The 14,833-nt window shown below is 36.1% G+C and overlaps 1 protein-coding gene across 4 annotated transcripts in view; it reads right to left on the reverse strand.

The window, feature by feature from the left end:
- The window catches only part of LOC149577684 (CCR4-NOT transcription complex subunit), a 136,224-nt gene that overhangs the window by 53,286 nt on the left and 68,105 nt on the right, over positions 1 to 14,833 (reverse strand). For all 4 annotated transcript variants that reach the window (XR_016363813.1, XM_089825133.1, XM_089825125.1 and 1 more), the window contains exon 3: positions 2,552 to 2,641. Coding sequence is in view for 3 of the 4 variants with exons in the window: in XM_089825133.1 (XP_089681259.1) it covers positions 2,552 to 2,641 (90 nt within the window). In the remaining variant the exon portion in view is untranslated. The remainder of the gene's footprint in view (positions 1 to 2,551; positions 2,642 to 14,833) is intronic.

Genomic DNA, 14,833 nt, shown 5'->3' on the forward strand with positions numbered 1-14,833 from the left:
TGAAAGGTAAAACAGCTCCTTGATAACCATCACCATTTACATTCATAGCTATCATTGTTTTTGAGAGTTACGTACACAGTGACATTGGTTCCATCAGGAATTTCCTATCACCTTTGATTTGATGGTCCACATGGCTTATTTGATTGCTATGAATTGGTATCGTCTTGGCATTATAACTCTCGATGATTTATTCAAAATAACGGTAATGTCTCTTCACATTCCTTCCTATTGTGTGTATATTATATAAGGAACAGTTGTTCATGTATTATGAATCGAGTATTGGCTGAGCAGTGAGACCTCAATAAGTATGGTTGCTCAGATATTTTCTGGTGTCTAAAGGAAGGTTTACATTCTGTAATAACTGCAACATATGTTTCATTATTATTTGGTATATGATACATGTGTAATAAAATTGCATCTGCAAGATACTTGAAAGGTATTGATTCTAAATCAGTGTCAATCGGTGATGAATTCTTTAGAAGGCAGATAGTTTTGGTTGTTCAGTGTTAACAGCCAGAGCTTGAGAATAACATCAACATTTTATAGATGGATGTATTGTTGGCATAGTGGAGGAATCAAGGAAAAAAGCACAAATATTAAGAGACATCAACAATACAAAGTACTCATACCAAAAAAAACATTATTATATAACATAGGTATATGCAACACCATTTACAAGATTATATCTGAAGTGATGGCAAACAGGCTAGTGAAATCCTACCAAAACTGATATCACTAGTTGTTTTGTGCCAAATCGGGACACAACAGATAGGACCATCATTGCACATAAAATCCTCCATTCCATTAAAAAAACACATCTCAGAGGCATTTTATTGAAACTGGATATTAGAAAAGCATATGATCAGTTCCGTTGAAGATTTCTGATCAAAATCATGGAACTTTTTGGCTTTAGCAGGGAATGGATCTAGTGAATTTTGGATGTATATCTACCATGTGGCTTTTTTTGAAGGGGCTTGTGGTCTCAACCAAGGAGATCCACTATCTCCATTTATGTTTGCTATTATGGAATAAGTGTTGAGTCAAAGAATATCATCATTTGGCCAAGTAAATGAATGGAAAACCATCAATGCGATTAACAGCTTGCAAGCCTTCATCCACCAATTTTCTACAGACAATACCTAGTTGTTTGGTTCATCCAATTCAAGAGAAGCTCAAATAATTAATAGAATTTAAAAGGATTATAGCACTCCCACTGACAAAAACATCACCAGGGATACCTCAAGAATCTATTTTTTCAATGTGCCTCCATAAACTCAAGTACAGATTGCAAGCCACTTGGAATTTCAAGTTAACAAGCTATTTGACAGTTTGGTTATTCTATGAGAACAATCAAGACAAATTGTGGGAAGGCAAATGTGCAACAAAGATGGAAAACTGGAAGGTTATCAGTTAATGTTGGTCAGCCAAATCACCATGTTAAAACCAGTTATTACAACAACTCCCATATTCATGCTCTTGTGCATCACAAACAGCATGGTACACAAACGAAACATACAGCAAAGGAAGTTCTTATGGGAGGCATCAAATGACAAGAAATGAATGCCTTTGGCATGGTACATGGTGGAAAAAAGGCTATGAAACACATAGTAGCATGGCTCCAACTGCTTAAAGAAACTCATAGTGCATCATCACGGGGAGATTTTTTCTGATCCACATTCCTCTCAATCTTAATTTATGCTATATATTTATAACAAAGTTCACAATTTTTATAAGAGGAGACTAGTGAAAGTAGGGTAGCATGTATTCACTTGGTTTTGCTAGCCTTTTATGTAGGTTTACATGGAATGCATATAATAATATTTATTCACTTGGACCTGCTATTTGTATTACCTTTTATAAAATTTCTGAGCTTTTGGCTGAATCTGACTTCATGCCCAAATTTGGCATGTTGAGCCTAAGCCAAATCTGAGTCTTGATGCTATGGTCTGGTAATAATCGGATGAAAAGTGATCAGCTAGAATATAACTTACCCCACATCATCGTACCAAGTCAAACAGACTAGCAGTACCATATCTGATATGAAAATTGAGATTGTTTTTAACTATTCCTCTTAATTATTGCAGTTCAATAATGCAAAATAAACTGCTTATCATCATCAACAAGATACAGCATCAAAAGAGCCATCTACCATGAAAATATTAAAGTAGTTAAATGCAACCATAAAGATCGAGAAAGTTGAGCTGGGTATCCAGATTTCCAATTATACAATATAATATTTTAAAACCCAAATATAAGAAATTATTGCTCACCCCTTAAAATGCAATGGTCTTGAAGTTAGGCAAGAAATATCTAAAAGTAATTGATATCAAAGTTGTGCTAAGAATTACCAAAACCAGGTTTTTCCATTCCTAATAATGAATTCAAGCACTTGATCCAAACAAATCATCAAAGCTTTAATCAAATTCCAGGAAAAAAATGGAATCATTAGAGGGAGGGCTATTATTATTTTGGCATTGACATAAAATTATTGTTTTACAAACATGCACTTAATACTGAATTAGTGAACATGAATACTAAAATCATGCCAAACCTCTTTTTTGTTGTTGTTACTATTATTAAAACCAAGAAGCTGAAGCACAAATGTTCTTTCCAGATTGTCAGTAGTGTCATCCGCAGCAGCCTAAAACCAAAAAAATCAAATTTAATCAGAATTTACAAATTAGAAAAAAACAATGCTTACACTTTCAATTAAGACTATATCTTTGAACATCATAGGCAATAGATGATCTATAGAGATCAACATTACTATATAAGATCTCTTCATATCGTCCACAAACTGAACTAAACCTTTACATAATAAAGTTATGTTACAAGATGTATAATAATATGTATTTAAATCATATTTGAAGTTATTCTGGAAATGAGTTCACAAAACGGATTCTAGTGATCAAAGAAAGTGATAAAACTAGAACAACAAAAAGCTGTAACTAAAAAGGGAAAAAAAAGTCTAAGACAAATAATAATGTTAAAGGATGACCCCTAGTGAAGAAAACAACCAATGATATCAATAGAAAAATGGCTTGTGACAACAGGACCTGCTTACAGAATCCTGGGAGGAAGCTGATCATTGGGCTCAGAACCTCTCCTGCCATCGTTGGTCAACATACCTTTGCTTCTACAAGTACGGATGAGAAGCCAACCCCTTACAATAATAAACAGTTAATGTTCCAAGTCTCTAGCAAAAAATAACTGGATTAGGGAACCTATGATGCAAAGAGGAACATTATCTCATTACTGCATTCACATCTTATTGATAGCTGCAAAATCGAATGGTTAGAATAGATTTGTGATGTCCCCTCTTCGCATTAGATAATTGATCCTTTAGCCTACATTTGAGTCTCAGTAGGCTAAGTGGTCTGGTTTAAGGACTATGTATCCCGGTTGAGTTTGTGTGGGACTTCTCAAAGCTTTCTAGCAGGGTTTCTATTTTTCACAGGGAGAGCTATTTTGAATGCTTGCTATTCATAGTAAGGCAGTGGGCCAGCAGCTCTTCCGTAATGCAGAGCTCCTATCTATATCTTTGGTGAGGTAAAAGGTCTAAAACAAATATTTGATTAATTGGACTTATTAATCTTTTAAAAGTGGTGTGGAATTTTGGAGGGAGAATGATTTTTTAACTTATGTTACCCTAATCATTTCCTTTCTTTTGTTAAAAATATTTTGGCTCTCATTTCAACATCTTGTTTTTGGCAACATTGCAAAGTGCTGCTGGAGTGTTCACAGGAAGAACAATCTGTCAGTTTGAGTACAAATACCCTCAGTTGGGACACTGGTTTCGGTGGTGAAAGGGCCACTCAAGCTAGTTATTGTCAGAAGATCAGAGTCTTTAGTTTTTGGGGTCTGAAGATGAAAATTTTCAGTGTCTTTTGATGTGGGCTTTCAGCCTATAGTTTGGTGTGTGCAGATTGCAACATTGTGGTGATCATTCTTCACCATGGAGTGAGTTAGGGTGTGTTTGGTTTCAATTTCAGTGTGCTGGAGTTTATTGACAGATTTCTGGATGTGATTATTCAAGACAGCTACAGCAGATTTTTGTTCGAACATATTAAGCATATAACCAGTATCAGTAAATAAAGCACAACAAAATCAATTCACCACACAGAAGTGACACATAACACAATGATTTTGGTCATACGCGAACCCTTGGCTAGAAGGTAAAAACCGTGAAGGGGATGGTACTCACAAATCTTCACTACTCCAGTAAATGAGTTTGCCCAGTTAAAAGCATACAATTACCCTTTCTTGGGGTTCACCTTGTTAGGAGTGACTTTGTACCTTGTTAAAATTACAAACAGATCTCCTAAGATCTACCTTGTACAAGGATTTTCAGAACTCTTTAAAGAGTCTACACTGATAGGTGATTTACAGCTTATAACCTGTTAGGGTCCACCCGATCTAGGTGTTAGGATAAAACCACGGACAGAAATAAAAACTACATGCAAATATAACCAATAACAGAAAATAATAGAGCACACAGAAATGAACACAAGGCACCAAGATTTAATGTGGTTCACCCAATCCCTGGGCTACGTCCACCAAACTGCAAGTCCAATATTATTACAATCCAGTGATTACAATCCGTAATCCCTTACAGCTCAATACCGCCGCAAGAAGCAATTTCGCATCACACTATGAAACAATCCCTAACCCTAAGCCCTTTTATACAAGTATTAAATCGCTTTAGGGTTATAACATGTCGGCCATAAATTAGCCATAACTTTAGTAGAGAATCTACGAATCCCAATCAGTACTTTCCTGATCAGTCACCACAATCTAACAGTCTCCCACTTGGGGACTGATCAGGCTCCACATTAAACAACACTAGGGATTTATCGGTCACAACTGTTAGGAAACAACTAAATTTCTTTGCCTGTTAGATCCCTTATGTTCTCTGATCTAATTTTGTTGCACTGTGTACTTTCTTTCTCTGTATCTTGATCACAGTTGGTAGTTCATTCTCTTCTACTAGCTTGCACCAATTGTCTTCCTTCACAGGTTTCAATCTCTCCTTGCAACATCATAATCAGTTTGTCTCTTAAAGATACTTTATATTAACCTGTGATCATTTTGTATTTCCCTCTCTGTTTTCAAACATTTTACGAATCTCAATGATTAGATTCAACTGCGTCAGCCTTCTTATCTGTTTGCCTGTCCACCGCTTGGACGGGTCCAAACGTATTACATATGGAGTCTAAGCTTGTTAAATATCCCAAGATAACATGTATGTATTTTCTTAGTCTCCACTGTTGGATTCACATTATCCAATTTAATTCTTCCTTGACCTCTTCGCTGACTGTCTACACTCATATAATCACCGCTTGTCACTTAGTGATCACCAATTACAACAGGTATCCTTCCCATTGCTTGGTAACCTGTTGAAAACATAGTTTTCACCGATCAGAGGTAAGTAGACTATGAATACATACTATGATTGCAATCAATGACAACCATCTGATTGTCATATACATTCAATTTATCTTCATGGTATCTGTCAATGCTCAATGCCAATTATCTCAACACTTTGAAGCTATCACTTGTGGTTTTTGATGAGGATCTCATTTTAAAATGCAAATCACCCTACATTCTGGAGGGTCATACACTTGCTCTTTTGCCCATGGGATTTGGTGAATGAATGAAGATTTATTGAAGCTGTAAGCTTTCTAATTATATATCAAGAAGGTCAACATTTTCAAGTAGGATATACTGTATCAGAAGTCTCATTTCAGTTTATTGTTGAATGCTAATGTGATTTGTAATAACTTTCAGTAGGAATGTTTGTTCTCTTTATTGTAATGTTATTGCTATATAAATAACCTATGAATCAAATCTAAAATAAACAATCAGCAAACTATTTGTCCATTCACATCTTGCAATCACATACCACAAAAAAATAAGAGGTGGTCATTACAGTTGTATTAAAGCACAACTCCTCCTGTCATCCAGTGGATAATGAGCTTCAATGAGAGAGAGAGAGAGAGAGAGAGAGAGAGAGAGAGGAATAATTTTCGAAAAAGTGCCCTTCAGACACTAAGGAGCAGCATTCAGTAAACCAATCAGAATAATCAGGAAATTTTGAAAACATGAATGATAGAGGTCAAAGGGAATACAGAGAATGAAACATGATTGAACAGCTCTTCCTCTGAAATCTTTAGCTAGAAGTAAAGTACAAGCCAACCAAAGCATGGATTAATTGATTGATTAAACCACTCAAATGGGGCTGAACAATGGTGGTAACAATGGACAAACCTCAGGATAGTAGTAGCTAGAACCCATATGGCGGTCTTTCCACCAAGAGTACAACAAACAATGGAAAATGAACCTAACTTGCTAAACTAACACAATGAATTGAGACAGAATTAGTACAATGCAGGACCTGATTTCCAGCATGAAATAACTCTGCATGATTAGATGGATCTTAGGATGAGACACATCTTTCAAGGGAAACAAAGAGCGACACAATGAATTGTGCAAGACAGTGGGAAGGCTCGCACTTTTCTTATTTTGATAGATCAAGTAAGACATGAGCCTGGGTGCAAAAAAAGGGTACCTACTTCAATCTTAATTCTATGCCAGAAGATGAGTTCATTAAACATGCTTCCATACATTTGGATGGTGTTGCCCATAAGAACTGGCATCATGGCATGATCACCATGGGACATGACTAGATTCATTTTATGCAGAGTTCACTGAGACGTTGATTGAAAGGTTTGACATGAAGGACCCAGAGTCGCATTTCAAAGAACTAGCACAGCTGAAACACTGGAAAACAGTTGATGCATATGTTGCCAATTTTCAATGACTGGCAGTTGTGGAGACGGATGTTTCGCAACCGAGGCTTGTTGTCCTTTTCATAGATGAGTTAACTGACCATTAAAGGGCTGGGTAAAAGCATTCAACCCATCCACCTTACAAGAAGCCATCAAGAAAGAAAGAGACATGGAGACATACACTACAAAGAGCAGATTTTAATCAAATGTTTCTCACCTAAAAGGGACTGAGGCAAGTAAAAATAAATAAAAGAATCTAATCAGCCAAAGAAATCAATCACTAGAATTAACAGTTAGACACTCATGACTTAAGAATGAGAAATTTTTGTTTTAATGCAAATAGTGTAATGTCCCTTTTTTTATGGGACATTATAATTCGGTGTTGCCGGCTCTCTTCGCCTTGGTTTCAAGGGTGAAAAGGTTATTTTCGGGGTTCAAATCGAGATTTGGCCTAGACATTTCTGGTTTCAGACCCATTAGAGCAGTTTTAGCAGGTTGTTCTTGGCATCTCAATGTTGGTTTGGAAGCGTCTCACCGAGAGTTTTCCAACAAGCTATTGCATGTGCTTATCTGAGTTCATTTGGTTAGTTATTTTAATGCCTAATGACTATATCGTTTACTCACTAAGTGACTATTAAAGTTCATTTAACTTGTCACTTTATTTAAAAAGGTACTATGTTCACTTAAGTCACTAAAAGACAAAAAAAGAGCTTTATACCACATTGCTTAAAAGAGCGTGCATCACATTGGAAAAAGTGATAAAGGTACAAGAAGCTCCACATGGGAAGGCATGAAGATTGTAATATTTAAAACAAATATTAATCTGGGAGCTGGAAACAGTTACTGGTTATCTCTTTGAGGACGCAAACCATTGAAGAAACTTTTGGAGCTTGGACGCAAACCTAGCCTTCTTACAGGTTTTATCTATATTACTAGTCTGACTGTTATTTCTGTTTATAAGATTGGATTTTCTAGATTGTTGCATTTTATTGTATTGCTGATGTATAATACAGTAACGTTATTTGGCAAATATTTGTGTTAATTCCTAGTTCATATATGTACTTCTGAATATTGGAGGAAATACACTAACTTTTTTGAGTTTTCTTGTATTCAAATCAACTAATTATAAATCGATTACAATTCTGGAATTTATATCAAGTATTGGTTTCTTGTTCGATTTTAAATCTGCACTTTAATATCAAGGGTTTTGGGAAAATATTTGGAAAGGGATATTATAGTGGTATCAGAGCTTATGTATCCTGCCAGCCTGTTGGGTTTACATTTGACCACTCATGAGAAGTTGAATTTCAACTCGTATTGAAGTTTGATCTAATATAGAGAATCAGTAAGTATTTTACACGCAAGAAGTTTTATGAATCCAAAATATTTAGAACTTTGGTTACTTATTGTGACTAGGCAAGCTCAAGGACGAAAAACCCTTGGGATGTGTTCTAGAAGTCTAGACGTAGCCCCAGCTTTGCACATGGTATGAGAATCAGTATTATAGTATATTATCACAGGTGATGGGATAACTGGAATTCTTTAGAGAATGGATATGGTTATCTTGGTGAATTGAATCCATGACAGAGAGAAGGAAGAATAACTAATATTGTTTGGAAGTGATTGGCATTCGGCTTGTGCTATCATTAGAAGCATTCAAAGATATCAATCAGGTGTTTTGTTTCTACATTTTAGATAGTGAAGAGGGAAGATGGGTCTTTGCTACAGTCTCACGGAAATTTGTTGAGAGTGTGGACACGGTTACAGGAGGAGGGAAGACATCAGTTGAACACGAGCCAGCAAGTGATGGAATAGCATTTACGAGAATTCCTGCTACAAGCAAAGGTGAAGAATCACAACCCTCTTGTCATCATTCTAGATTGAATGGGATTGGAACAACACTATGACTGGAAGAAGCATGAATATTAATCCACAAGGGTGTAATCAGTGGATTAAAATAAGGCATTTAGAGCCCATCAGATTTAGCATTGGTAGTTGGCAGAGAGAAATGTCAATCTTGAGGCCATAGGTGGAAGAAGTTACATTCCTGAGGATTACATACCTTCCACAAAAGATGTATGGTCAGGTTGAAATCATCGGCTGGGAGTGTTCAGTGAGGGATCACAAATTCTAGCCAACTCATGTCAATGTCTGGGAGGTGTTGGACCCAACATTTCTAGTCGGATATGAAGGACATGACCACCAAGGAAGGCACGAGCTGAGGACCACAGGTGATCTCAGCATTATTCACGAGCTTCAGACGATTGCAATTCGGGTTATACTTCCCACAAGTGAAGACGACTCCTACCCTCAATGCTATACTTCCCCACGGGTTGAGACCAAATCATAGTAGGTAGTAGGTTGGACGGAAAAGCCAGGGTGTTCACTGTGTGTGTGCGTGGAACAAACCAGAGGATCTCAGTGGCATTATCCTTGCACGGGAGTGAGTAAATACTATCTATGATGCAAGAGGAGATGTAGGTTACACTTGTATGAAATGCATAGTAGAAAGGATTGACTGAGTATCACTCCATATCAACCCATTTTATCGTCTATGAAAATGTGAAGTTTGATATACATGCTAGCCGGCAGTTTACTACACAGTCGAGTTTCCTGAAGATGTTAGGAAGCAGACGTTCTTGGTGACAGGTCAGAATATGGGAGGAAGTGAGGTGGAACCAGTCCGCCATTGAGATATTCTCCAGCTTGACTGTATGTACATCTTTGTCAAATCTTTTATTATTGCTAGAAAACCAGTTTCAGTGGTGAAAATCCACTCGAGCTAGCTACTACTAGACAATTAGAGTTTGTAGTTTTTCAGCTCTGAAGAGAATATATCCAACATGTTTTGATAAGGGCTTTCAGCCTACAGTTGGGTGTGTGCAGTTTTCTATGCATTGGTGATCCTTCATCACTGTGGAGTGAGTTAGGGTGTGTTTAGCTTCAATTTCAATGAGTGGGAATTTATTAACAAATTTTTGGAAGAGGTTATTCAAGGCAGTTGAAGCACATTTTGTCAGTAATATTAAAGATAATTGCCAAGGATAGTGGTTCCATCAATAATTTGCAAGAAATGCTTCATCTAAAAACATATCTTGGGGTTGAGGGGTGTGTGTGTGTGTGTGTGTGTGTGCATGTGCGCGCGCGCGCGCGCGCGTGTGTGTGTGTGTGTGTGTGTGTGTGTGTGAGAGAGAGAGAGAGAGAGAAGCGACTTGTATTTATTGTCTACATATGTCCTCTTCAAAAACTCGATTGCTCTCCCGGTTTTATGTAAAAGGTTTGAGAGGTGATAGTCAAGAAAGATAATGTTGCAATCAACAATTTGCAAGAAATGCTATGCATGGAAAGCTATCATTGGGTTAAGGGCTTGCAGGAGATATCCGAGAGGCTTCCATTTATTTTCCATAAATCCTCTCTGTACACTAATCTCCATTCGCATAAAAAGGCTGAGATTTGTCTATAAACTATCTAGAGAAAGCAGCTAATTCATGGAGATGTCTATAGATGGATCTGAACTTCAAAAATCAACATTACTGTTGATCAAAACTAAGTCACAAGGTTCAAGTTCGAGTTCAAGTTCAGCAACTATGAAGTTCGGATGAAGTTCGACAAGTCGAAAAAATCGAAAAAAATTCGATATTAAATTCGCCTTATGTAATTTAAAAATATAAATAAATATCTTTTTATTTCTTTACTAAAAAATAAAATGATAATTAAATATGATCTTAACTAATAAAATAAAACTAAAACATTACAAATAAATAAATTTAAAAAATACATTAATAATAAATAAAGTAATAATCATATATAAACATAGAAAACATTAATACTGTACATAAAAATAAATAAATATACATAAAATGTGCACTTATAAATGTTTCCCTACAATATATTTATTTTGAATGGTTGATATAAGATAATAAAATAACATTTCATATATATATTTTATAATCTTATAAAATAATGAAACCTAATAATAAAAACAACATTTACTATAATAATCTTATAATAATAACAACATTTAGATTTAAAATGTTTGGTAACAATAATAGCCAACATCCAAACCTAATAATAAAAATAACGCTAATTATAATAAAGGTGACCAAATGTAGACCCAAGCATAAATGCAAACGCAATTGCAGAGGCGCAATCACTAGATGAAAACGAGTAGCAGATGAAAATGGAGGAGATGCCAAATGCGACCTCCAAGTCTCAAACAACTAAATCTTCAGGTACAACCTTCAGCGACCATGAGTTTGCCCTTCCGCAACCTTCAGCAATCATCAATTTGTCCTTCCGCGACTCAAACTATTGCATTTTTAGCCGATGAATGGCATTATTTCATCCTTTTTTGGAGCAAAAAAACCCTAAAAAACACCCGAATATTAAACGAATTCATGCAAAACAACAAGAAACCAGTTCCGGACAAATTTAATAACGAACTTAAACGATTTTTTTACATTTTTTATGGGTTCACCGAATTTCGAACCTTGAGCCAAAAATTCGGTGAATCCTATGACACAGGATCAAAATGACCCAAGGACTTATCTTGGCAATGAATTGAGTGACCATTCATTTAAGATTACTCGCCACCAATATGTCCCCTTCCTAATTTACCCTAAACCCACAATTGCAACAAACTAGGATTAGAAATACATCTCACCAATTATATATACTTGTGATAATGCACCTCTAAACTTAAACCCTACAATCAAAAGCAATATATAAAAATTCTGCATACACATATATATACAATTAGGGTTAGGCATCGTATTATATTCATTGATTACCAATAATAGTCCACAAGCATATTAAATTTAAAAGGAAGAACATGATGGGTCCTTACGTACCATGTCCAAGAGGGATATCTACCACAGCCCTCATAATTGGCAGCTTCTACCTACTTTCCACATCCTGCCTCATTTTCCAGAAAACACATGCCATCTTGTGGAGTTGTCAGCTGGTTGTACGTGGGATCCTCGTCTCTCCAGCATGAGGACCCTCTAGTCCATTCTAGGAAGGCCTATTATGTAGCTCTCGCAATCCGCTTTGCTTACACCTCAGGCCATTCTCTTCAAGATCAGACTCAGATAGTTGCACACATTCCCATAAGCAATTAAATCATCCATATATATATAGCATATGGTATCTAATAAACATGATGAACAATCAGAATAGAAATACCAATAAGTTCACAAGTTCTGATGTATATTCTCTTGCTGAATGTATCAATCTACATGTGTTGCTGAGTGCTAGAATACTGATAATCTGATTGACTTATCCTTTCACTGTTGCTGAATATTTTCAGGTTGTTGTAGGACTACTCTATTTTGTATTTCCATTTTATCTTCCTTTATTCAATACTGATTTATACTCCCAGACCGCTATTATTTATCTGTTATTCTAATTCATATTCTTCTCTCTAATCTATGCCCCTTGCGATACTTTGGTCCCTTCTCTTATACACTTTAACAATAAGGGAACACCCCTTGACCTTGCAAGGGATGCCTACCTTTAATCAATTGTTATTCTTAGAACTCATTCTATCATGTAACTGGCGCTACTTACTTGAGTCATGACATGATTGCTTTAGTCATTCTATTCATATGATTAGTTGATCAATCTTTTATATCTGTAAGTATTTTCCAATCCTTGTCATAATCATTATATATCTCCCATGGTTGTCCTAAACCCTTCCACAGCTACAGTGATTTTATTCGATTTTTGCCCTTTCAACAGCCAGTGGGGATCACATTGGCAGTGTTGTCAGAATTCCTCAATAGGGGCATGTGAGAAGGGACAACACAAGCATTCAACAGGAACAACAGCCTAAATATGTTTCCTAGAAATTTTTGCACGGTGCTAAGGAGTCATACGCCCACATACCATCACTGTTCACAACAGGCAATCCCAACTGCCTGCAGCTCTGCCGCAGGAACGTAACTCCAACATCACTCTTTTGTAAATTTGGTAGAGACTCCTGTAAACCAAGGCTTGCATCTTAATGCTGCAATTATCCGAAGCTCCTCTTTAGTTATGCAAGAGATATTAATCCTTCCATATGCAATACCAACACTCAATCTGTTATGGTAAAATCATTGGCTTCCCATTTAAAGTATTGGGCTAATGAGTCTCACTAATCTCTACAACCAGTTGGTATCAGACAAGTGCTTATTTGATGCTTCTGTAAAGCATGCAGAAGTCCTTCATTTGCGATTGCCACAACCTTAATGCATTTCTCATGAATGCAACCACAAAGGATGCCACCCCTAACTCACTACACACCCAGATATGCAATATATTAATCTCTTGACCTCTCATTAACTTAATTAAAATGTAGTTATATTATATTGTACTTTATTATTATTCATTCATTTATTTATTATTATATTTTAGTTTTATTATTTAATCATGTTCCAGAAATGGGACATTACACCACCATTATACCATCTAATTGGTCTCTCCTTCACCAAAGTAAAATCGTCTTTGCTTGTTGAACTCTTACAGCCATCAATTTCAATAAACTTACTGTGGAGCTTTTTATTCTAATTTGTTTCAGCTTCTTCTCAACTGTACATTTTCTTGAAGGCCTTTATGTAGCCTTATGTTGGTGTGCCTTTGGCACCCAACTTTTAAACTTTTGAAAATCAACCTCATGGAATGAATTTCTAAAGCATTCTGATATCTCATTGATTTTATTAACAACGCTCCTCTAAAGCTTATGTTGTGAAGAAAAGAAAATCAAGGCGAGCTATTGAACTCGAACCCTGAACCACAAAGTTCAAAGCTCAAAGTTCTGTTTCATAATTCAAAATCAGGTTAAAGTTAGAGGTTCAAAATCCAAGATCAGAAGCACAAGCTTATCAAATCCATCATGCAGGTCTATAATGATCCAATTGGGATTGGGCTTTTCAAATTTAAAACTCAAAGATCAAGCATGCAGATTGCAATGTTTGGAAGGCCAAAAGTAAATGAGAAATGAAGTCTTAGAGAGAAGTTCACATACACAAGAGCACCATTTTTCACAATCACAATGTAATGCAGGAAAAGGATAGAAGGCACAATGAATTGAAGGATGAGATCCACGAACACGTTGTGAGCTTTAAAGAGTCATGGAGACGAGAGAATCTACAAACATTTTAAGTTACTAAATGTAATTGAAAGACTCGAAAAGGTCATAATGTCTTGGTCATGATGCAATTTCTATAAAATCAACTAAACAAAGATAAAATAGATGATATTTTAACAAGACCCGTGAAGAGAAAGCTCCTGAGCTTCACCACCGGATATTATTACCCAGTTGACAGTTTGCATATGTGAAACCAACAAGGAAAATTCTGCCTCTGTTATTTGAAAAGAGAAAGATAACATTTAAATTGGACCTAATTATTCCAACTAGTGCAGTATTATTTTCACAAGCTTCTATTTTTAATGTTTGAGAAGTATGAAAGTCCAAAAGAGAACCATTGAAGAAGAGAGGGAAGAAAATAAAATGTCAAAATTCAGTTACGGAGGGGAAACCGAAGAGTCCCATCTGATAATTATTTATTGGGAGATCTTGAAGAGAGAGGGGTTCTTTTTTCGTGGGTTTGAAGGGTTTAGGAAGAGGACTTTTTCAGGTGTAAAGGGTAACAGATATGGCAATCGGGATATTCGGCTTCCCCCTTCGGTTGAGACTGTCGGGTGTGTCTCGAAGCTCACTATTTCGAGTTCCTGATTCAGTGAGTTTGTTTTCGAAACTGTATGTTGTGAATAGATAAATAAAGGGGAATGAAAGATTTGATATTGATATCAAATTGTGTTTTGGGATCAATGTTAATGAAATGCTCTCGGTAGTATTACTTTCCCATTCTTCCATTTGTTTATGCTTTCATCAGCAATCTCTAATTTGTGCGTTTAATTTCGGCATTTATCCTTGACGGTTGTGGAGTTATAGTTGTGGGTTTTTTACATTAATTTGAGTTGTGTTTGGTTTCTCATGGTTAGGGAAGGTTGGGCACATCTTACACCATTCAGCACTGTGGATATCTCATGGTGATGGGTAT

Source organism: Cupressus sempervirens, chromosome 1, assembly GCF_028749045.1.
Source record: "Cupressus sempervirens isolate cs-2001-9-10 chromosome 1, ASM2874904v1, whole genome shotgun sequence".
Lineage (NCBI taxonomy): Eukaryota > Viridiplantae > Streptophyta > Pinopsida > Cupressales > Cupressaceae > Cupressus > Cupressus sempervirens.